Raw genomic sequence first — 25,260 nt, 5'->3', positions numbered from 1 at the left:
AAACTATTGAAAAAGATCAGTGTTATTATGGACTTCGACTCAGAGAAAAAAGCCAAAAGTATTAAACATTTTATTCAATTTCTAGCACATTCTGTGAGGGCCTTGAAAATAAATTTCTCTCTTTCATATAATTTTTCTTCCCAGTTAATTTGGTTTCTCAAGTTCCCAAAATGAAAACCGAATCTGAAATGGTTATATTTTGCTCCCTCTGCTGGCCTGTGAGGAGAATAACGCTACCTAACAGGAATCATTCAAGATCATCTAAATGTTTATTTTCATGGACTTGAGTATAAAGATGTAATGGCATTCCACATAAAGACAAAAAACATAGTTTCAGCTCTATCTGATATATCTGACAATTAAACACAATTTTTTACGTCTACTTTTTGTTTTTAACAATTATCATAGGATTCAAATCTAGAAAATTATTTTTGTACAAAGGCTAGCTGCCCTCCATTTATCTTTTTCAAAATGATTACTTTAAAAGGTCCTGCTGTTTCTATATTTAAGGCTGAAATCCACCGAAAATACCCAAACTTGTAATTTATTTCCTTTGCTGCCACTAATTTTTGCAACCACAAAATTTACTTCCAAACTTACAAGGTTGTATATACTTATTTAACTGTGAATCATTTTTTTGTATTCAAAGTCTCAGATTATGTATATGAAAGCTAATTTATTAAACCTTTGTACACAAAGATGAACATACCTGTATAGCAAGCTTATATGAAGAATGAAGTTACAAAAAAGTAAAAGTGTTATTAAAACTGATGCATGTAAATCACTTACAAAAGTACCCGAAATGGGATAAAGCTGCTCATCCCTGATTTTCTCGTTTGGTTCACACGGTTGAAATAGGAACTTTAAATGGTTAGAATTTTTTCTTTTAAAAAGTGATATATTAAACTTACATACAGGATAATTAGCAAAATGTAGAAAGGGAAAACAATGTACAAAAGACAGATAAAAACCATCACTCTTGACAGACACAATCCAAAAATAGTATAAACCTTAACAGACTATCTCTAAACCAGCTCCTGCCTACGTCCCACCCCCCACGGTTTTATCAGCAAGAATAAAATATAGTAAACCAGCAAGCTCAGTCTTTCTGTTCTTTAAAAGAGGCCTGACTTCAGACCACAATTAAGCCTTAGATAGACTTTTTTTTTTTTTTTTTTTTTTTTTTGCGGTATGCGGGCCTCTCTCACTGTTGCGGCCTCTCCCGCTGCGGAGCACAGGCTCTGGACGCGCAGGCTCAGCGGCCAAGGATCACGGGCCCAGCCGCTCCGCGGCATGTGGGATCTTCCCGGACCGGGACACGAACCCACGTCCCCTGCATCGGCAGGCGGACTCTCAACCACTGTGCCACCAGGGAAGCCCTAGATAGACTTCTTTTAACATGGGAGGGACAAACAGGAAAATAATTTTACCTGTCCACTTAGTACTAATTACCAGAATGCACAGTTATAATTAAATAGCTCTTGGTGCTATGTCAAAAGCAGTTTATTCAGAAGCCTTCTTGTTTTTTTGCTGGTTTCGGGGCGAGTTCTTTAACAAGTTTCTTATCCTGAGGTACATTCCAGTAGATTCCGCCATGTTCTCGAATTCAAATGGCGTTATTCCCGTTGCAAACTTGCTCATGTCAGGGACAGGGCTATGGATTTTAGTGGCTGTTCCAGGACTGGCGTCCGCCTGAAGGAGCTTCGGGCTGCTGCCTCCATTCTTGACCTCACAGTCTGACTCGACCCTGCCACTGTCAAGAGCACCTTTAGAGTCTACCTGAGCCGGCTCTTCCTCTTCTTTCTGGCCAGGCAAGGCAGCCTCAGAATCTGGACTCGAGGTTTGTTCAACTTCCGACTTCTCTGTACTGGTGTCTGGTACCTCAGCCTCATCTGACATCTGCTTTTCAGATGTTTTTCCCTCTGGGACAGGGAGGTCAGGCTCATTCGGGCAAGGTGAAGAGGCAACCGAATTCCCGGTTAAAGGTGTGTCAACAGGAATATCAGAATCACTGTTTACGCTCTCGGCCTGCTCGAGGGCCGCCCAGATCCGCCTCTGCTGTTCTTCAAGTTCCTCCAGAGTCAGTGCGTCCTCGTCCATAGTCACAGATGCCGTTCTGGTCTGGGGTGAGTCACTGGGAGTGAGTGGCGGGGTGCCCTTGGGCAGCGGAGGCGTGAAGATGGGTGGAGGGGTGCTCCGGGGGAGCGGAGGAGTGCCAGGGGGCAGCGGGGGCTGAAACTGAAAAGTTTCACTGCTCGGGGACCCGTGCGGGACCTCTGCATCTGAAATGAGGACGTTGAGAAACTTTGAGTTGTCATATAGCATTTATTTGGTTTTACAAACACTTATTATTTGAACTCAGGTGAATCCAGAGGTTCACTGGCCAAAATTACTGGCTTAAGAGGGGCAAACTGGATCCTCAGATACCATGACCATCACTTAATGTCCTCAATCCACCTGAAAAGAACATCTGCAGGGGAAAGGTCGGGGTCTCTGGCGCCGGGAACTTTAACGGAGGGAAAACTTGAACACAGCAGGAAACTGGGCTGGCACTTCAGCTGCCTACACTCCAGAGTGGGTGGAGGCAGAAGGATACGAAGTGGAGCTGGCAGGGTGGGAAGGTCCCTGGCTTATCTCCCAATTCTGTACCCTCAGTCTAGTCTGCTCGCCTGAACTGTGCGTTCATGCAGCCAACTGGTCACTGGCCTTCACTACCTGTACGTCCCACAGACACAACAGATCTGACCTGTCCAAAACAGAGGATCTTTCCCTAAAAGTCACACTCTTCCCCTATTTGCTAAGCTCGCTAATAGCACCACCGGTGGCATCTTGCTGAAGTCTCCAAAACTGAAACCTGCTCGTCATCAGACAGTCCTCCCCCTTTCCTTCTGCCCACGCCAGGTCCTTGGCTCTCTGGGGCCCACCCTTTCCTGCAGCCTGTCATAGGTGCTGCGTTATTTGGGGCCACTACCGTTTGTCAGGAATATGAGTCCTTCCTGCCTCTGGACTCTTCTTCCTTATATTCATCCTCCAAACTATCAGTCTTTCTAAAACACAAATCTGGTCCTAATAACACTTCCATCTCATGAGAAACTCTTTAGTGCCTTCCCATCACCTACAGGAAGACGTCCGATCTCCTCTGGGCCTTAGAGGCTCTCACAACCAAGAATTTGCCTATTTCCACCATGTCATTTCTTACTGCCTGGTTTAAAAGACTCCGGCTGTCACACTGTTGTTGGACCAATGTGCCGTGATGCTTCGTGCTTCTGTATTTGCATTTCTCACTGTCTCAAATGCCCTAACCCTTCTCATGGCCCTGGTAAATCTCGGAATCCATCCCTCAAGATGCAGCTCGAAGGCATTCTTGGGAAGAGGCTATGACTTTATCCAGCACGGCTGCTGTTTTTCCTTGGTGCCACTATTACAGTTGGTGACCAGCTCTGTGATACTAACCTCTGTATCTATCACTACAGGCCACCACATTTATATTAAAATGATGTTTACACATCTGCAATCCTAGGCGACAGAGAGCCGTAACTAAGGGTAGCACTTGTGTCTTATTAATCTTCCTGGCCTCGGGGTCTAGCAGAGGAGTCTGAAACACACTATGTGTTTAAAAACTTTGGAAAAGTCAACTGCATCACACAGAATCATAAAGCCTATGCAAAACCAGCCTGAACTTTATTGTATAGGCAATAAGATCTGTGAGGAGGGTAATACACTGTCACTCAGAGTTTAAGACGTTAACTCAATCAGAAGAGCAAAGAATGGATAAAAAAGCTGAAAGGAAGGATTAAAAAAAAAATCAGTTATAAGGGCGCCAAGAGCAATCAGGTGAGAGAAAAAAGCCTGAACGAAGAGGCAATTTCTGAGACAGTGTTTAGATTTCGGTAACTGGCTAGAAACGGAAAGCCACCATTACGGGTGGATGCGGCTGCAGACGAATGGCATCTCTCAGTCTCGGGAGCTGCGAGAGCACGGGTGCTGCCGGCTACAGCAGAGAGCACAGAGGAGCAGCTGGCAGGGAGAAGGGATGGCAAAGCTAGTGAACTACTTGACAACGTATGTATTTTGTGCTTTTAAGAATAAAACATAACTAAACAGTTTAACCCAAGTTTCATTTTGCACAAAATACCACAATAAACACTATTAACATAAGAATGCTAAATGGGAACAGGACGTTCAGGTAGTTATACTTCACAGTTCCAAGCTGAATCACTCTACCCACAGGTTTGCAATATGGAATCCATTTCACTTATAACACATGATTTGCTAATAAAATTTTCCACAGGAAAATGGCAATTAGACTGACTCACTGTTTCTTCTTCTTGGGAATGAGCTGCCGACAAAAGTCACTCGAATTACTACGCCTTACAGAGTTCTGCCCCTGCAGGGCAGGAAGAAGCTGGCGACAGGGGGATTTGCGGTGGTTCTGGGGTGGGAAGGGCCTGCCTTTAGGACCATTTCCCAGGGTGTCCATAAACCAACCCAGTTCAGTTAGCAGACCCTCTCGGCCCTTTCACGAAGCAGCCCTATAACTGGCCTCGATAATTTGATCTGTTACTACTCACTGAATGATCACTTAAGTTGTTCAGAACGAGGGTAGGGAAGGGGGTTGCTATTTACCCCCTCAAAGACCCTGACATTCATTGTGCTGAGAGGGAACATGGAAAACAACATGTTTTAACAAACAGAAGGATGGACTGGGGGTGGGAAGACACATGGAGGTCAAGACATGTGGCTCGAGGCCTTGAGCTTTACATGTGGTCAGAGTATTCTGATCCTGGCACTGGCCCATCTTTTAAGTCTGTGGCTTGGGCAAGAAAGCTCTTGTCACAGGGTTCTTTGTCCTCAGCAGGTGAGTGCACGTTATGGTGGCTTCTTTTAGAGGTGCTGCTGTTTCTAAAAAGGCAGAGGCTTACTTAAGCTTCTGCACAGAGGCAGGCGCTTGTAAACAAAACCAGTTGCCTCTGCTGATGGCTGCGACCAGAGGAGCCTTTAGCAGGTGGTCTGGGACCTTGAACTACATTTAACAAATGTGTGCGGGCAGGCAGAAGCCTCAGCAGATGGCAGCAGAGGCTCGGAAGCAGGCACAACTGACGAAGTAATTCACTTACAGACTGCAGGGCGAGGGGGATCTAGCGAACTAAGGCACAGGCTTCGGGGTAGGGGCCCAGCTGAGTCCTCAGGAAGTGTGGCCGAGGCAGAGACCAGATATATAGTGTGGAAAGAAGGCATTTCAGGCCTTTTAGGCACCCGGGGTAAATAATCTTTGTTCTGCAAAGGTTCTGTCTGTCTTACAGAGAACTAAAGAGGTTCTAATTACACTGTTTATCCCAGGGTGAGTTAGGCAAAAACTAGCACTAGATCTTCTGCCCCAAATTCCACTGTGGACTGAGAGCCACGGAAGAAATGTGGAGGCACTAAACTTGGATTCTTTTTTTTTTTTTTTTTTTTTTTTTTGCGGTACACGGGCCTCTCACTGTTGCGGCCTCTCCCGTTGCGGAGCACAGGCTCCGGACACGCAGGCTCAGCGGTCATGGCTCACAGGCCCAGCTGCTCCGCGGCACGTGGGATCCTCCCGCACCGGGGCACAAACCTGTGTCCCCTGCATCGGCAGGTGGACTCTCAACCACTGCGCCACCACGGAAGCCCCTAAACTTGTATTCTTGAGTCTCACTTCATCACATGGGCTCAGGCTGGCTCTTAATTGGTTAATTATATATGAAAGAGAAAGAAAGAGACAGACAGACAGACAGAGAGAAACTTCCCTTAAGAGGAAGGTTTCCTAGGCCTCAGAAATTCCCTCACAAGAAACAGAAGCAGCAGCTCCCAGCACAGGGCTCAAAGTGCCTGCACGTAGTGTGTGGACCTAGTTACGGACCTGCCACCACCGCAAATTCCCAAACCTCGAGAGAAAGCAACTACATCCCAAAGGGTTCAAAATACCAAGCTCGGTGTCTTTTCCTCAGAGGTACTCTAAGTGCCTAAAACCAAAATTCTCTTCTTATGGGGAAATTTCTTCCAACCTAAGTTCCCAGGTGGTGGAGTCAGATGACTGGCACTAAGAGAGAGAGAGAAACCAAGATTTTTGCCCTTACTCAGAAATCTTGGCTGTGGCCTTTGATAACACTGGGAAGTGCTGGGCTCTGGGAATGTAATTGTCTGGGACAACTGCTTTTGGGTTTTGGGGAATTGCTTGCTTTCAGAATTTCATAGGTATGTAGCAAAGGCTGTAATTCTGTTTCCTATGAACTCTTTGGCCTTGTTAAAAGTGAGACTAGATATTGAAGTAAGGCTGTAGGTGCTAAACGTCCAGGTTGTGAACTTTACTCAGGTATCAAGACTCCTGTGGTAAGAACAAGCAGAATAAAAAACTGGGGAAAATGGTTTGGAGGCTTTAATTTTGGACTTTGAAGTTGCTAGTGCAAAATCATTCAATCTGGGGATTTAAGGTGATTTAATCTGCAACCTTTAAATTCTCCCTGGGTGCGGCTTCCCGGCAGTCCAGTGGTTAGGACTCCGTGCTTCCACTGCAGGGGGCACATGTTCAACCTCTGGTCGGGGAACTAAGATCCCGCGTGCCGTGTGGCATGGCCAAAAAAATAAAGTAAAAATAAAATCTCTCCGGGAATCTGAAAATGGGTACTCGGGGTGGGGAGGTCTCCATTCAAATTTGAGGCAATTTACATTGCTGGCCTCTTATTACTAGAGCATCTGTATGCATTTTACCCTAATGTTGCCATTTCATTTCACTTTCAGAACATCCGACATGCTACATGGGACCAGAGTAGAGGGGCGTGGTTTGTGATGGGCAACAGAACAAGGGGTGAGTTTTCATCTTAGGTTCAGAGTGGACTTGGAGTTTATTCAATTAACACAAAATTCTGACCCATTCCAGAGCCTTCTGGGGGCAAAATCTAAACTACTCATCAGTAGTCCCAAGGGGAAACCCAAAGGAGTGGTGGTTGGTAGTGGGGTAAGCGGGGACTCAGAAAGGTGGGAGCATGACTGTCCTGATAACTACTGATCTGCTGAAAAGGACTGTCACAACCCTGCTTGACCACAGGTTCCACGGTAAACCCAGAAGGTTCAGAGAACAAAAGGCTGGGGGAGTATCAGAGGGCAAGGCCTTTGTTCCCTCCTGGGTTTCTGAGAGGACGGACTTTCCTCCTGGTTTCTCTTTCCTGGAGGGAGGAGGGACTTAGTGGATTTATACACTTGGGAAGAGTATCTGAGAAAGCTTGACTTAGGTCTGCCCTTCTTCCTCTCGGGAGCTGCCAAAGGGGAGCATGTTCCACTGCTTGTCTCAAAGCACTGCCCACCAGAGGGGCCGGTCCAGGTCCAGAACCACTGGGACTGGGTGGGTAGGTCTGTCTAGCTCACGTACCCAGTCGGCTGCCCAGCTGGCTCTCACACCAAGCTTTGATCAGCAAGAGTGGAGATGCTCTGATATCCGAGGATAAAAGAAAAGTTAGTGCTCATAAAGAGCTTCCTCTTTCTTATGGAACTCAGGAGCGTACAAATTCACCCTACTTTCTGAAGAAATCAAAACCACGGGATGAAACCTACCCGAGTCAAGCTCCATGTCAGCGGGCGAGGCTGCCAAGCTGCCTTCCTTCTTCTGCTTCTTTGGGCTACTAGGCCTGGGCAGAGACGAAGACCTCTTGCTGCTGGACCTCACGCTCGGCTAACGGAGAACCAAACTGAACACAAGTTAGGCGGGTCCACAAAGAATTGAACCCCATCCCTTCACTTAAACATGATGTAGGAAACCAATCTGGAGCTAAGTCCAGGTAACTGGTGAAGGCAGTTACCTTTTTCCTTTGGATTCATCAGAAAACACAGAGTGCTTTATATCCAAAGCGAGAAAAGGCAATAAGATGCCTAATGAGTTACAAAATTCCTCAGATAGACGCGATACATTTTTATAAACCACACTCTGAAAATCTATTTACCGCTTGGAAGTTAGAAGTTAGGTAATTGGCAAACACGTCTTTCTGCTGACATGCCTGCATTGGTATGGAACCAAACATCCTCCATTCCTAATGATGAAAAGAGAAGAGAAAAATAAGTATGTATTTGGAAAACGTCATGCTTTGAATAGTCTGCTGACAGGAGGTAAGGTGGAGGTCTCAAATTACATTTCTGCTTCATATGTGACTTTTCCTTTTTGGGGAAATTAATGAAAATAATGGAGCATTGAAGGGGAAAAAAAACCCAACTCTGCCTGCAAAATGATCAGGACCGAACACTAAAAGACTACTTGACAAAATCGCTTGGCCCAAAAAGGTTCTACCTACTACAAGAAGAAGTTACAGGCATTAATGACACAGACTCTCATTCGGCCTGGCTGGCTCCCGCCCCGCTCCTGACGCACCAGCGCTGTTCACAGGACTGTTAACTGTTCCCTTTTCCTAACTCGCTCACTCATGCTGATTTTTCTATCTTCTGTTCTTTCCCTTTCCAAACTGAGCAATAATCTTTAAGGTTCAACATCACTCGTTTCTCTCTTATGGCCAGTAACACATTCAACAGTGGTTCTCAATAGAAATCACTTTGGGCTCTTGTGAAACCTATAGATTCCAGGGACTAAGTTAAGTCTAAGGGGGGGCAGGGGCGGTGCTCAAGAATGTACATTTCTAATGCACACCCCAAGGAGATTCTGATGTGGGCTGGTACTTGGACCCACTTCCAGAGGGACTGATGGTCTGTACATGCAACTCAGCCCTTGATTAATTACACACGTCTTCGTATCTGTTCACTAGACTGTAAGTTCAGACCTTTGGCTGTTTCTCTGAAGCCCAGTCCCTAAGAACACCTAGAATGCATTTTTATTAAAATACCACCACCACCATCACCACTACTATAGTTAGTTGTTAAAGTCTGAAACCTAAGATGAAAGTTGGAAAAGATTAAGTGTAGCAAACCTTTCTTGTATAGGAGAAATTTTACTTTGGGGAGGGGGTGAAGAGGGAAGAGTAGGAAAAAGTTATAGTAATACTTAGATTTATTAAAGGCAGAAATTTACTTCCCAATTAATTCTGTAAAACTTATAACACTGCTTCAAACCATCCCATATTTTAAAAAAATAATCTTTTAATTTTAGAATAGTTTTAGATTTATAGAATCTCACCATTCTATTTTAGCTCCTTTTCTTAGGGCATAAAATTGGAAAAAACTGTGGGTTTTCTTTTTGATGAATTCAAGATTTCACTTAATATTCTAATCAACATAAAGGAAATTAAAAAATTAAACACAAAAGTAACACATTTACTTCTTTAAGGAACAGTAATTGCTACATAAGCTAACATTTTGAACAATCTACATAAATAATGTCACATCCCAGAAGAATAAAAAAACAACACACTTACATCTGGAATTCCTCTGGGAGTAGATATATTAAAACCTGGATAGTTTACCAATTTCGAGAGATCGTAAGTGACACTTTTATTTTGTTGTACTTCTCCAGCTTCTGTTTCTCCATCAGCACCATCTATTACAGACCATCAAAAAGCTTAATATTGCTAGATGCCCATATAAATCCCTCTCCAGACCAAAAGCAGACCTGGAAAGTGCTTAGATTCATGACCACAGAATTATTCCGAGAATAGCTTTAATTATAATTTGTCTGAACCATTAGATTAGAATTTTTAAACAACATGGACATATTATTTTGATAAAAATAAACATTTAAAATCTTGGAAACTTTAGTTCTTCCATGAGTTATTTGAAAAGTCTGTTTTGCACTGGTCTTTGATTTGCCTAATCCTCTATTCCAATTCTTTATTTAATAAACATTTATATAATGGTCACTGTGTATGAGCTAGTGTTTTCTTTTCAGATAGTGCTTTAAACAGTTTACAAGTATTCATTTGCTTAATCTTCATAACAACACTAAGAGGTACATACTATTAAAACCACTTTACAGATGAGAATCGTTTTTGAAGGATACTTAGGAACCACTTCATTATTTTGAAAAGTACTAAATAAATCGAACATTTTATTTTGCCTTGTCTATATACCTAAGGAAAACAAATAGTTGATGAGAAGTTTCTCTTTATATAAGTTTTCAGGATAAGAAGCCAAGTAATGAAAGAATAAGAATATAACCAGTATGTCACCCGTCATTAACAGATAGATATAGGCAATGATCACCAATGACTGATTCCACTACAATTCACAGGAAACAGAGGGACAGAGAAACATGATAAAATAACACCATGGGGATGCACCAGCAAAATCTCGAAAACTCAAAAGGACAAAATACAGAGTTTTGTTAAAAACCAGAAAGGGAACTTACAGATTAAAAGAGATTTAAGAGGCTCTCAATGATCTACAATCTTTTGTCCAAAGAATCTCTATTCAAACAAATAAAGAGAGAAAGAGAAAGAGAGAGAGAGAGAGAGAGAGAGAGAAAACAGAAATGCAAGCACCTACAGAGTGGCAGAAGCAATGATAATTTGAATGTCAGCATGACTTGGGGATATATTAAAAGGTTGTGCTGGGGCTTCCCTGGTGGCACAGTGGTTAAGAATCCACCTGCCAATGCAGGGGACAAGGGTTTGAGCCCTGGTCCGGGAAGATCCCACATGCCACAGAGCAACTAAGCCCGTGCACCACAACTACTGAGCCTGTGCTCTAGAGCCCGCGAGCCACAACTGCTGAGACCGCAAGTCACAACTACTGAAGTCTGCGTGCCTAGAGCCTGTGCTCCGCAACAAGAGAAGCCATCGCAATGAGAAGCCCGCGCACTGCAATGAAAAGTAGCCCCCGCTCACCACAACTAGAGAAAGCCCACACACAGCAACAAAGACCCAACGCAGCCAAAAATAAAAAAATAAAATTTAAATAAAAATTTTTTTAAAAAGGCTGTGCTAAATATTCTTTGGTACCACTTGAGGTGGGGGGGGTTGGTAACTTTTTATTTAGCTTTTGTTTAATTAATTAATTTATTTATTTTGGCTGTGCTGCGCGGCATGTGGGACCTTAGTTCCCTGACCAGGGATCAAATCTGCACCCACTGCAGTGGAAGTGCAGAGTCTTAACCACTGGACTGCCGGGGAAGTCCCTAAATTTTTTATTTTTATTTTTAATTACCTAAGTAATATCTAGAAACACTCTGATTTTTAAAAAATGTACAGCATTAGAGATAATACTAAAATCTTAAGCCCAATCCTGTTTTCATTCTCAGGGATAACCACTGTTGATTTTGCTGTATATTGGTTAGGACTTTAAAAATTTTTATATAAAAAGTTATTTACTATCCACCAGATGCCAGGCACTGTGCTACATGAAAAATAAATAGATACAAATTGTGACAGGGCATGAAGAAAACAAACAGGGTAAAGTGATAAAGACTGGCAGAACAGGTGGGTAAACATGGGAGAGACACATCTATTTATTTATTTATTTATTTATTTTTGCGGTGCGCGGGCCTCTCACTGTTGTGGCCTCTCCCGTTGCGGAGCACAGGTTCCGGCTGCGCAGGCTCAGCGGCCATGGCTCATGGGCCCAGCCGCTCCGCGGCATGTGGGATCTTCCCGGACCGGGGCACGAACCCGTATCCCCTGCATCGGCAGGCGGACTCTCAACCACTGCGCCACCAGGGAAGCCCGGGAGAGATACCTTTAAATAAAGTGGTCAGGGAAGGCCTCTATGAGTCCAAACCCTGAAATCTAGGTGGTTCTTGGTTAAGAGCTTTCAAAAATATCTTTTACAAACATAACTCCTCATAGAAAATATAGAGCATTGTTTCATCCGTGTGGGGTTTTTTTTTTAAATTTAAGATCAATGGTATCATAATATTAAGTCATCCAGAAACTTGCCTTTTAAACTCAGTATTGCATAGGGATTTTGCCACGTTAGCTCCATGGATTTACTCCATTTTTAAAAATACCGCAGGGATTCCACCCCCCAGATCTACCACGGTTTACTTAGCCATTCTCCTTTAGGGCCTTAATGTTGCTTTTAATTTTTCACTATCATAGTCAATGTTAAAAAGTATCTTTATATACATACATTTCCTTGTGCGCACGTGTGACTATTTTTCTAGAGGAGGTACCTAAGAGAAGTTCTAGATCATAGGAGGGTTTATTTATTCTAATTTTTATAGGTCTCCTGGCAGAGATGGATATATTTCTGTTGCCATTACTGAGAAAGGCAAGAGCTTATGAGGTCTAGCTGGAGAACCAATACCTTGCTAGGTAGTCACTGGGCAAGTCCAGATAACCATCTGATAACTCTCACTGAAGTTTTAGCTCCTTCCTTGTAAAACAAGGGAAACACCATCAAGATATTTTTTAGTTAACTCAGCACACACTAAATAAGCCAGCCATTCCCACCCTATTTTACTGTGATTCTTTAATTAAAAAAGGAAAAGATAGAACACTTAAGCTGACTTATCTAACTGAACATACTATACCTTTTCCATCATAGAGTGCAAGCCCTGAGGTCTCTAGTTCGGCCTCTTTGAGCCAGCCTGGTGGGTATCCTAGCTGGCGCATTCGATATATAAAAGGTGGAAGACTCTTGTCCGTCACACCCAGCGCATCCTGAAGTTCCTCACTGAGTAAAAATAAAAGAGGAAGAAAAATACTGTATTCTTGTTTGGATGAAAATACATACTGGTCTGATATTTTAAAACTCTTCTGTGTCTTATATTACACGCCTGTGGCACGGTGCCTATCAAACACATAGTTAAAATTCCAATAAATCTTTTTGGATTAATTGATGTACATTATAGAGAGCCTTGCTAGAGAACACTTACTTATATCTTGATTATTACCCTGAAGATCCACAGAACGTTCCATATAGTGGGGAAGCAGAAATGACATTCTATGGTAAAATGACAGAGGTACCTGATAACTCCTGGCTTGAATCTTCCAAATCTTTCTTCTACTTCTTCTGCATGGTATCGCTGCTGAAAATTCTGACTGCTTGTCTCACCACAGGCATCCATATACTCTTTTCTCTTCTCACTTATTCGAGCAGCATTCCGAGGCTAAATCGTAATGTGTTCGGAAAGAATGGTATCGAGCAGTTTAGAAATACTTCAGAAATTGAATAAATATAAGCACTTTTTCTAGGTCAAGCACACAGATTATTTCAGTGTTAATGCATAAGGGACAGGTATAAAAGAGTGGATACTTTAGGAAAATAAGCAAAGAAGAGAAGCAGTCCCTTAATTTCGTATTACCTTGGTACTATCATAACATAAAATAAAGTTTTGAAAATAAGTTGTCTAAAAATGAACACTCATAATGTTTTATTCATCTCAAATACAGAGTACTGTAATAAATTATTATTTTTTTAAAATCTAATCTTTAAAACTTACGTATAAATTTGGAAAGATTTCAAAATCAAGGACTATGGGAAAGACAGGAAGTTTCTTCACATCACACAATGCCACAGATGTATTGAAAACATTAGAAAGCTCTGGTTCAAAGATTTTTTTTTATATGAGAAAAATTTACCATTGGGCAATCTTTCATTTGATGCTCTTCAGAACCACAATTGAAACAGTGAGGCTTTGGCCTATTTGGTCAAAAAACAAAGATTTTCATAATGTAAATAGAAATATAAAAGCAAATCAACAAAATTCTGTATGACAGCAATGTGTATCAGAGACAAGAAAGCATGTAGATCGCCAATTATTATCTGCAAAAATGAGTACACTTTCACTTCTTGTGCTTAGTGATTTAAACAAACAGTACTTTTGACCAAGTCTTTTAACCAAGAACCCTTGTGTTCCTGACTGATCTGTTACCTCTGAGTTTTGTCAGTGGCTAATAATAGAAGAACCAAGGCAAACAGATTATCATATTTTCCTTTAGGTAACGTGGAAAGGGGTAGATGGTTATAAGACAGCAATCAAACTGACAGCAGTAATTATACCTTTCCACCCACCCAGGCACATCAGGAGTGAACCAATGAATATATAACTGACTTAAACATTTAACATGTCTATATATTGAAATTCTAGTTTAATCTGTTTATTTATCGTAAGCTAGCAATAAAGAATATTAACTTTTCAAGCTAAAAGAGTTCATGGTTTTGGTTAAAAAAGAAGAAGAAAACAAAAGCAACTCCCCACACAAACCTTTTTGCCTTTACTTGTATTTCTTGCCCTTCTAGAGAAACAATGTGGCTGAAGACTTGCTGGTACCTTTAGTGAGTTTTATTAAGGAATAGTTAGCATAGTCTGCAAAATTTGGTTTTTTTTTTTTTTTTAAAGGTGAACTTAATGGCAAGATGCATAAAGATCTTCATTCACTATGTAGGATACTTGGGTATTTCCCATCCTTCCGTAAGCTGAGGGTTTTCATTTAGTAGCGGTTGCCCCAATTTATCAAGGCAAAAATTAGTAAAATACAGGACACTTCCTACAACCTGCAGAAAACAAGTCAAAAAATATTGCTATTTAAGCAGAAAAAAAAAGACATTAAATAATGTAAGACTATGATTAATTGTTTTAACAATTTATTTCTGGATGAAATTATTAGAAATAATAATCAACTCCCTAGTTAAAGGAGCCACATTCTGATGTTTAAATAAGATCTCCATCACTGAATTCCCCTCTGTTGCCTAGATCACTGAATTTTTCCTGTTGGATCACTACTATCAGTTGCACTTTCTCCAGACTTAAAAAACAAAAACTTTTCAACAACTCTTATATTCCCTCCAATTTCCCATTTCTTTGCTTCCTTTTGCAGCAATATCCTCAGACAGTTGTCTACATCTATATAGTCATTGTTTCCACTTCCTTTCCTCCCAATCACTCTTTTCCTTTCCTTCCAATTTTTGGGAACAATTTCCTACAGAAAAGTTGAAAAAAATGGTACAAGGAACACCCATGTACCCTCCATCTAGATTCAACAATTGTTAACTGACATTTTTGTGTGCACATCTCTACACACACACACACACACACACACACACACACACTTTTTACTGAGCCATTTTTAAAAAGTAAGTCGACACCACTATCATCTTAGTCTAAGTCACTATTTTCTCCAGCTCGAGATTAATACAATAACTTCCTTCCCAGGTTCTAGCTTCCACACATAACCAGCTACAGACTCTATTCATGACACTGCACCACTAAATACTTCAGTATGAGCCTTCTAAGAATAAGGACATTCTACAAATCACAATACCACTGTCATGCTTAAGAAAATTACTAACACCTTAAAATCATCTATATCCAATCTATTTTCAGTTTTCCACAATTTTAAAGACATGGGGGTGCTGGGATGATGAAGAGCCCACAGATCTTACTGAAAAGATTTACAAGGTATGTACACATCTCTACAAATGTGATAAAGGCTGATATTTGCAAAGGTATCGTTTTAGATGACCCTATAAATGTCAAGTGGAAGAACTAGGACCAGTGATTGGATTGAGTACAAGAAGCACATTTCAGCTCAACTTTTAGAGAGTGGAAAAATCTATCACAGGTGTGAAGAATGAAGTGGTTCGTCTCATTTTTTAAAAAAGTGAATCCCAAGTTACTGGAAAGACTCAAAAAAAGAGCAAAATGCTCTAAGGGCACTTAAAAGAAAGATTCCTGAATTTGAATTAGATAACTTCATTTCCCTTTTAAACTTTAAGGTTCTGGGATTTAAAGTGGCACCTGCCTGGAAATGGGGGATTCTGCACTTATTAATTTAGTCTTAATTGTGGTACATCAATGGGACACAATACTCCATGAACATGAAAACTAGTCTTCCTTTAATGGAATCCAGGATTACATCATCTTCTTTAAAAATTTTTAAGTTGCAAAATCACACCACTACACTGCACTGACACTGCTGAATTTTGCATAGGTACTGAAAGGGCTAAATGTAGGTTCATCCCTGTAAATCGTCTTCTGTTTTTCACCCACTATTGTAGTCTGTCCACATTTAACACTTCCTAGCTGCCACCTGTTATATTAGCTATATATCCCTCTCAGCTTCACCCATCTCTAAGTTCCATAAGCATGCTTTCTATATCTTCATCCAAGTTCTTAAAAATGAGTAGAGGTGGGACAGAGGGATGAATAGGTGGAATAAAGAGAATTTTTAGGGCAGTGAAACTACTCTGTATGACAGTCTCATGGTAGATGCATATCATTATAAATTTGTGCGAATTCACAGAATGTACACCACCAAGAATGAACCTTAATGTAAACCATGGACTCTGGGTGATAATGATGTGTCAATGTAGGTTCATCAATTGTAACAAATGTACCACCTGGTAGGGGCTGTGGATAGTGGGGGAGGCTATGAATGTCTGGGGGCAGAGGATACATGGCAAATCTCTGTACCTTCCACTCCATTTTTCAGTGAACATAAAACTGCTCTAAAAAAAACCAATCTATTAAAAAAAGAAAAAGAAAGAAAGGAAAGAAGATGAACAGAGAGGATAGTCAAGAGAAAAATAAAGTCCTCCAAAGTATATATATTGTGCCCCCAGGCCACAATGAAATAGTTATTAAAAAGCAAACTATGGTATTTAGAGGCTGAAGCCTACACTGTTGTTTACAACAAATTTAATGAAAGAATGTGTGATCGTCTGACGACATATGCCTATACCACTTTATCATTTAAATGTCACCCAATGGACATAGGATAGGAAACACATCTGCAGAATTCAAAACTTAAATGTCCAAACTTACACTAAAAGCTTCCTTATTGTTAACAGCACTGGATTCTTCTACTTTATGGTCCTCTTCTAGCATAACACTGGAAGGCTAACACAAAGAGAAACACATGTTACAAAAGGTAACCAATTTTTAACAACTTTCAATTTCAAGTATTAGCCATCTGAACACACTTTATTTTCTAATACATACCATTAAGGTATATAAAATTTTGAATTCATTGTTGTCATAATTAGGGTGAGTTGAGAAGTTAAGCTAGGTAGGAATGTTTATGAAAGAAATCTCCCAAGTGGGAAAGTTAAAAAGATATATAAAAGATAGTATCTTCTGGAACATTAACATACACTAGGACTTTTTTAAAATTATTTTTACACTATGACTTTTGTGTTAACAAATATTAATTATGGAACTTTCAACACTTAAACTGACAAGACAGACTTTACCTTGAAATCAGATAATCAAAGATTAAAATAATATATAATTTGATATTACTGGTCAATACTGTATTACAACCCTTACAGACCTCAAGCCACTACAAAATTCTGAAGTGTTTCCTAAATCAAATATTAAATAATATTCAATATGTTTTGGGTTTTTTTTTCAGTATGGTTTTTATTGTTAAATGTATTTTGTTCCGTGAATCTTTAAAAATTATATCTGATGGGTGAAAACTAGAGGTGATAAACAAAAAATTTAATTAATTAGAATACTCCATTCTCCAACCTCTGAGGATAAACAGCTAAAGATCCTTATTTGAGAGACCTACTTACCTTAATTTTTAATTTACAAAAAAAAAGCCCAGAAATCATAATTCTGATTTTCTTAAGGTAAACTCATGCCCTAATATTCAGAGTGGAATCTCTCAGATTTCTTTGGGCATGCTGTTGATTTTTAAAACAAGTAGAAGGGAAAGAAAGGATGGCATATGAACCTGTTCATTTTAGATAAAAAGAATCCATCTTTTATAAACCCCAGAAACAGAGATTTTTTTTCTGACCTAAAATTAATTTTCTGCCCCAAACCACGTGTCCAAGTCAGGGAATGGAAAATAAAAAGGCTTCAGTTTTGAGTGCAGCCAGGTGTGAATATGACTCCCTGAGAAAAGCACCCGTGATCCAAAAGAAAACCCTGTGGCTGCGCTGGTCAGACTGTGGAGAAGGAAGCCCGGCTGCAGGATGGGAGGTGAAGAGTCAATCTCAACAGTCATTCTGGTTTTGATTCAAGAGGATCCCTGGAGCCTAACAACTGGCAGTGAAAAGCATAACCTACTAATCTTAAAGTCTCTTAAGTTTGAAATACCTGGGGCAAAAGATTAAAGGAAGTCTTTTCCACATCATTTTTCTGCTGTTCCTCAAATCTTTTTACTAAATTTGATACAAATTCCTCTATTTCTTGATGATATTGCCTGCATAAAGAGGACAAAATGGTCAGAACCCAGACAGAGTAAAACATTGACTTGATTGAGTTTTATGCATTTTTAGAAGATGTCATGTGTAAATTTTGTTATTTTGTTTTTCAGAGTTTATCAAATCGCTGACTCTTTGTAACACTCAGGAATCTATTCCTTAGGAAAAATATATACATTGTTGTCAAGTTAATAAAATGATTACAATAACCTAACACAGTGCCTAGGCTGTAACAGCTGGCAAATACTTATGCAAAGACTAAATGGATTTTATTTATAAATTTTACATACTTAATTTTTGAATATATAGTAAATGGTTCAAAATTCAAAAGAACTAAAAGGGTGAGTTACATAATGAAAAGCTCCCTTCCTACCCTGTCTCTCAGCCCCTTATTTCTGCAACGCAGAGATAATCAGTGCATTCAGCTATCCCACATCCTCCTCCCAGACACCCTCTCTGCACATATAAAGAAACACCTATGTAAATATTACACTGGAGAAAAAAAGACCGAAATGCAAGAAAAACGACTGAGGTCTATTTTCCCCAGCTTTCCAGGTCAAGAACCACGTTCATCAAATATTCTTCAGTGTTTGGTTCAGGAGGAGCCAAAAGAGCCAACCTCCTCTTTACAGACTTGATCCATCAGGTCCTGTTAGCTCTGACATTGTAAGATTTCTGCAGGCACAACGCCAGGTGCGCAGTGCAGACATTAAGACTGCCAAGGGCTTGAGTTAGAGGCCGATTCGGACGGTGACAGAGGCGCTGGAGCCCCGCGTGCCCAGCACCGTGCTGCTCCTGTGCTCACCACAGGCTGCTCCACCCTCCCAGAGCCTCAGGTTCTGCTTCTGCTGAGCTGAAGTAGCCAACGGACCTGCCACACAGGTAACACCCTATGTACGGTCCCTTTACCTTGCCCGGCACCTAAGATAACAATATGATTAAGTGACACCGAAGGGGGCAAGCAGGTGTCTGAAATGTCTATGACCATGCTCTGAGGAAGGGACAGGTCAAGGCCTCAAACCATGTCAGAACATTCTAGCAAGCACTGCAGGAATGCACTGAGTCATCCTAGACCCAAACATGCTGGAAGGCTTGCAAAGGTCTAGTTTTGCTATTAAAAAGAAAAAAAAAAGCACGTGGGTAAGCTTTGAAGATAGCCAACAGGGAAAACTTAGTTCCCTGACTGTGGCAGAGAAATGGTTAAGATTATTTATGGTGGTAGCGGTGACTTTTATTTGAGGCTATTTATTGGGCTCTTACAGGTGCTCATTTAGCTACTTAAGAGGTAGTTACTATTAGTGTCCTGTTTTCCAGTGATGAAACTGATACGCAGAGAGGGTCAGTGACCTGTCCAGGTTCACAGATATAGAACGTAGAGGAGTCCAGCTTCAAATTCAGGTTTATATGACCCTAATGTCCTCACTTTTATCATGATTCCATAAATTTCAAGTAAAAGAATAAAGATGGTATATAAAGTAAAAATGAGAACAGCGTATTTATAGAAGACATTGTATCATAAATACATCAGCTCATAATATTTAGGAAAGGGAAAATTACTTACTTTGAAATAACATTGTTCATAAATAGAATCTGAAATAAAGGTCCATCTAATTTAGTATTGTTCACCAATATTCCACTAAAACAGAAGTTAAAACATATTCTTAGAAGACATTAAAGTAAAACTTGCATATGTATATATAAACACTGACTCTTTATAATTCTTAAGTACCAAAGATCATAGAATATTTTACAAATAAGATCAAGAACCACAAAGAACTCCAGTTTTTCCCACTTTAACAGTTTTTAGGGGTATCTTTTACATTACATATTTTTAAAAATATTTCATAAAAAAATTAAAAACTGGGCTTCCCTGGGGGCGCAGTGGTTGAGAGTCCGCCTGCCGATGCAGGGGACACGGGTTCGTGCCCCGGTCCGGGAAGATCCCACATGCCGCGGAGCGGCTGCGCCCATGAGCCATGGCCGCTGAGCCTGTGCGTCCGGAGCCTGTTGCTCCGCAATGGGAGAGGCCGCAGCGGTCAGAGGCCCACGTATCGCAAAAAAAAAAAAAAATTAAAAGCTACAGTTAATCTTTCAACCGAAAACCTTCTTTACCCAATGGCTGTTTGTTTACAAATTGAGGGGAGGGAGGAATTGAATAAAGCAGGTTACAAGAATATATTTCTGAAAGAATCAGTGAATTTGGCTTGGAAATATATGGGAAATTGAAACACTATAAATAAATGGGTAGACTCTTTCTGGAGGGCAGAGCACACTGCACTAAGTAGCTCAAATCCAAAATTTTAAAGTAGAGATGTAAAAAGTATCTCATTCCTGAATTTGACTTTCAAATACTGCAAAAAACAGAACTAGACTGCAGCCTGGAAATCTGCTATATATCCCTTTGGTAACCTGGGAGCAGATGAATCTGATTCCTCCACACCTGCCTCAAATCCTTCTACCTGTACAGCACGTGAAATAAATCAATCTGTATGTGGAATTGCCCACATCAAGTAGAGAAATAAAATTAAATATGAAGACACCCAGAAACTTGCTTCAATTTGCACAAACTTCAGTTTTAAAAAATACATCATGTTTCTAAAAACTACATGCAATTGCATGACCCTTGACTGGAGTTCAGTTTGAGAAATCAGCAATAAAGACATTCAATTGGGGAAATCTGAATCTGGCTGGGAATGTTATTAAGGAAATCGTGCCAGTTATTAGGCGTGATCATGGTGTTGTGGTAACATGAAAATCTTTAGAAAAAAAATACATGCTGAAATATCTGGGGTAAAATATGTATATGGAATTAGAAGAAGGAAATATGGCAAAATATTGTTAAATCTAAGTGATGAAAATATGGGTATTAACTGTACTATTCTTTCCACTTTCTGTTCGTTTGAAAATTTTCATCATATAAAGAAAAAACAGAAAAAAAAAAAAAAAACGCCCCACAATGTTTACTGGATAAAAAGAAGAGACACTTCTGATCATGAAAGTTCCAAAAATAAGGGTTAAATCAAGAGATGTAGGGTACAGTTTTATCTAAATAATTTTATTTTTTTCTTCCTTGGTGTTCTGTAGAAAGCTTTGTCAGTCTGACAATGTGGAGGGCACCAATTAAAAAATATATATATATATATATTTTCCTTTTTCAGGATACTAATGCTTGCTTCTTATAAATTGGCAAAGCCTATGATGCTGTAATCATTTGAATTCAGGTGATTATAACCCTTATAAATAAATATTTAATGTTTAAATGAACAACTCTATTACAAAGCATATGCTTGTCTAAATATTTTTACATATATAAAAATTGTGATTTTTTTTAAGAATCCTAGTTACATTCAATATGTTTACTACCTAACCAAAAATAAGTGTAGATCTACAAAGTGTGCTCACATAGAGGAAGGAAAGTAGGGCATAGAGAAGTTATTCTTTAGACATATTCTGAAATATGTCTAAATTCTAAATATGTTAAATTCTAAAATTTTAAAGTTTTAGTCACCAGTGTAGCCAGTTAATTCAGCTGGTACCAGGGACAAAAAATTCCATGTGAAACTGCATCAGTGTACCCCATATTCCGAAAGCCTTAACATACCATTCCGTGTAATAAATTTGTACTTTAGGAAATATTTTAATTTAGTGACTACTGAGTAAATTTAATTACAAAATATCAACATTTAATCTTCTATTAAAATCAGATGCCTGAATGCAAATTTACTCACTGTACTTTTTTCAAAAGCAACTACCATCTCTTCTAAAATGCTGCATCTTGCATTATTTCTATTTATGAACACATTTTAATTGTATAAATAAATCTTCAGCTAGATTAATACCGTAATCTGAATTCTAACTTACCAGAAATGTTTGCTGAATAGCAACAGCTAGGTTGATAACTTGCCTGTTCTGAACATTAAGTCAAAAACTTCTGAATTGTCTTTCACACGTATTTTCACCCAATAAGTCAGTTTTCAAAGTTTAATACAGTTGTGAGAATTCAAATTTTACCCTCACAAATTAAAAATAAAGGATCATTACTATGATTTCTTGAGTACAAAATGGTACAAAAATCCTAAACACCCTTTTTGCAAAAAAAAACCACACCTGTGATTAAATATTAATGTCAGGATAAAAAATAAAGGACATTATGGTGCAAATTCAAGATCTCATACCTTGGTCGAGTCAGAATGTTCAATTTTCTTTTAAGTTCTTGATGTTATTACTTGTTAAGGAGTATAAGCCCTCATTAAATAGAAATACAAAGATCATAAAATTCAACTACTAACCTCACTTTTGGTGTCACTGTTATAAACATATGTTATATACGTTAAAAGACAAATATTTTGAGGATGACACACTTACTGACCTCCTGTTTTGTTGCAGGGCTAGGTATGTGGATCTAAAAACTAAAATAGTTTTCATCCCTTCCAACACGGTATTTCTAAGGCAGGGGCACGTAGTTCAAAGAGACTAACAGACTAAACCAAAAATGTTATGCAGCGTAACAGACTGTTAAGACCTGAAGAATCTAGGATGGAATCTATGAATGTTCACTGTAAAATCCTTTCAACTTTTCTGTATTTTGCAATTTTTCATAATAAAATGTCGAGGAAAACGGCATTATGAAAAAATGACTTCGAAAACCTTAAAAGATGATTTACCAACCACTTTCAGGGGTTTTTACACTAGAAAAACTACCTGAGCCAAAATTACTTGCATGTATATTACAAACAAAAAAATACCAAAAATTCTCTAAGAATGGAAATAAACATAGTAACACTTCTTGCTAGAAAGGTTGTAAACATGTAACTAAAGGCAAATGGAAACTTATTTGAGCGTTTTCCCTAGGGGTTTGCAATGGCCCTTAACCACGGAAGCTACTTCAAAGTGGAAGAACTTTAAAATGAATCCCCGAAGTTCATCAAGCAATTAACCATTTCTCTCTGCATGCCTCGACTCCTTAACGCCCCCAACTGCCCATCCTAGCACCACTAACTTTTGCACCGCCCTAAAGACACATCTGCGCCTAGGTCTAAGCATCCGGTATCTCCTAACATAACTACAGCGTGACTGCAATAACTTTAGCTTGGCTCCAAAAAAGGAGATCGGATAGTGACTCCGAATAGGGGAAGAGAAGTGAAGAGTCTACAACTGAACAGTTGAAAGAGTCCGGAATAACGCTAAAAACCTGCCCCAGACTGGGGGGCGGGAGGAGTGAATAAGGTCCAGGATACGGATCCCAGAAGGGGAGATGTCCGCGCCGAGGCCTCGGGGACAGCTTATGCAACCCGAACCCGCGATTCTCAGCCTCGTGGAATTTCCGCCCGCACCCTCCCGGGGACGGCACACACCACACTCCCCAGTGACAGGGCCCAGCGAGCGGGAAGGATATTCTCGACGCGGAGCTGCTCGATGGTTTCCTCGTACTGCCGAAGCCGCTCCCGCAGCTCTGCGTCGCCGACCCCATTCTCGTCCTCCTCGTCTCCGTCGTCGTCCTTGAAGAGAGTGTGAACTGGTTTCGGAGTCGACTCCTCTAGGTGGTCAAACGCCTCGAACAGCTCTAGGTCGCCAAAATCCACCTCCGCCGCCATTTTGGGCTATGGGAAAGATACGAGAAGAGGCGGAGCTGGCCCCCCCCCCCCGGTCGAAGGCAAAGGTTGTTGGGCGGCACCGCTCTCTAGGGCTCCGGCCGCCCTAAGCCACCCAGTACGGTTTCCTCCAAACGTAGGCCGCTGAAGCTGCATAATAGGCGGGCCAGTCCTGTGAGACTACAACTCCCAGAATGCAGTGGTGTCTCATACCCACTTCTGAGGTTGCTCGGGAGCAAGGCATGCTGGATATGGGTTTCTAATCGACTGTTAACTCATTGTTTGCATTGCATACTGGGATTGGTCCTTTTTAACGTGAAGAAAGCCGAACTACATCAGAACGTGTTACAACAATATGAGTTGTCTCTTACGCATTTAAGGCTGCAAAAAATCAGAGCACGATGTACGGCTTATCACAGATCCTGGTGAATAAGGAACTCCAGTTTTGCCACTGACTACCGTTGTGATCTTGGAGAAGCTACTTCAGTTTACTGGGCTTGTTTCACTTTGTCATGAAGAACTAGCTTGACCTTAGATTATTTTAGACTTGTCTGTTGCAGCTTTTGGTGATTTCTCTCCTTCAATCACTCATTCAATAACATTTATTTACCGAGTTCTATGTGCCAGGCACTGTCATAGGAGCTGAGGGTATAAGAGTGAGCAAACTAGAGAAGGTCCTGCTTTCATAGAGGGTACAGGCTAGCAAAAGAAAAAAACAAAAAATAAACATACATGTTCCCGCTCTTGGGTCAAAGTGGATGTTGATGGGTATTCATCATATTAATAGATATGTGAAATAAAAACAGGAATGGCTATGTAAAAAATTTGACATTTCTGTGGGAGTCAGTGGATCGAAGAACTGAGGTTTGAACTGAATTATGAAGTGTTAGGAGGGCAAAGTTGGTGGTGAGTATGGGGGGTGGAATTAAGAGTCCTAGTCTGAAGAAATGGCGTGTAGAACGAAAAGGCAGAGTGGAGAAATATGAGGCTGGAACATTAGGCAAGTACTCACCACATTAGGGACATTGTCTCCACCCCCAAATTGGCAAGTCATTTCAACATTTTAAACAAGTGGTGGGTCTATGACCCACAAATTTTCATTTTGGTAAGATGGTCCTGATGGCATGATAGGAAAAGGACTGGCGATGGAGCAAACGTAGAATTCCAAATCTAGTAGACTGATTTTTGTAATAAGATCAACAAACGTTAGCTTGGATTAGGGTAGAGGCAATAGTGCTGAAGAGTTGATATTTAATAGAGAATATTTAAAAGATAAAATTAAAGCAACAGCGGTAACTGAAGGGTTGTATATAGGGAATGAGAGAAAAGGGTGGTGAATTATTTGCCAGGATTCTGACTTAAGAAACTGGTTAAATAAGTGATCATTTGAGATAGAGAAAAAAATCATTTGATGTTGACCAGGTTTGGGAGTAAAGGGTGAGTTCCATTTTGGCTATGTGGTACCTTGAGGCAATTTTATCCTTATAAATAATTTTATCCTTATATAACTCTAGTTAGGTAAGTAACTAGACTAGTGGAAGAAATTTTTGAAGCACTAGTATATTGAAGGTAAAATTTTCGGGCTCAGTGGAGGTGTATATTACACAGATATTTGGCT

General features: G+C 40.2%; 1 protein-coding gene across 3 annotated transcripts; it reads right to left on the bottom strand.

Moving 5' to 3' along the window:
• Window positions 1-97: 97 nt before the first annotated feature.
• On the bottom strand, window positions 98-23,645 carry ZCCHC8 (zinc finger CCHC-type containing 8; the record flags this gene model as incomplete). 3 transcript variants are annotated; one of them, XM_082668492.1, is made up of 14 exons in its annotated part: window positions 98-2,282; window positions 7,573-7,690; window positions 7,959-8,045; window positions 9,375-9,496; window positions 12,425-12,567; window positions 12,861-13,003; window positions 13,476-13,536; window positions 14,102-14,167; window positions 14,288-14,391; window positions 16,661-16,735; window positions 17,945-18,050; window positions 19,613-19,687; window positions 22,227-22,269; window positions 23,447-23,645. In XM_082668492.1, the coding sequence occupies 14 exons, from the start codon at window positions 23,643-23,645 to the stop codon at window positions 1,504-1,506; spliced, it is 2,121 nt and encodes a 706-aa protein (XP_082524618.1). In that variant the 3' UTR covers window positions 98-1,503. The 3 variants fall into 3 exon arrangements, with proteins under 3 accessions (XP_082524618.1, XP_082524619.1, XP_082524620.1); XM_082668493.1 differs by lacking the exon at window positions 19,613-19,687; XM_082668494.1 differs by lacking the exons at window positions 14,102-14,167; window positions 14,288-14,391; window positions 17,945-18,050; ... (1 more) ...; window positions 22,227-22,269; window positions 23,447-23,645 and having other exon boundaries at window positions 16,661-16,678.
• Between the last annotated feature and the right edge of the window lie 1,615 nt (window positions 23,646-25,260).

Source organism: Grampus griseus (genome assembly GCF_964374135.1).
Source record: "Grampus griseus genome assembly, chromosome: 12".
Classification (NCBI taxonomy): Eukaryota; Metazoa; Chordata; class Mammalia; order Artiodactyla; family Delphinidae; genus Grampus; species Grampus griseus.
This window is presented reverse-complemented; position numbering and strand designations above follow the sequence as displayed.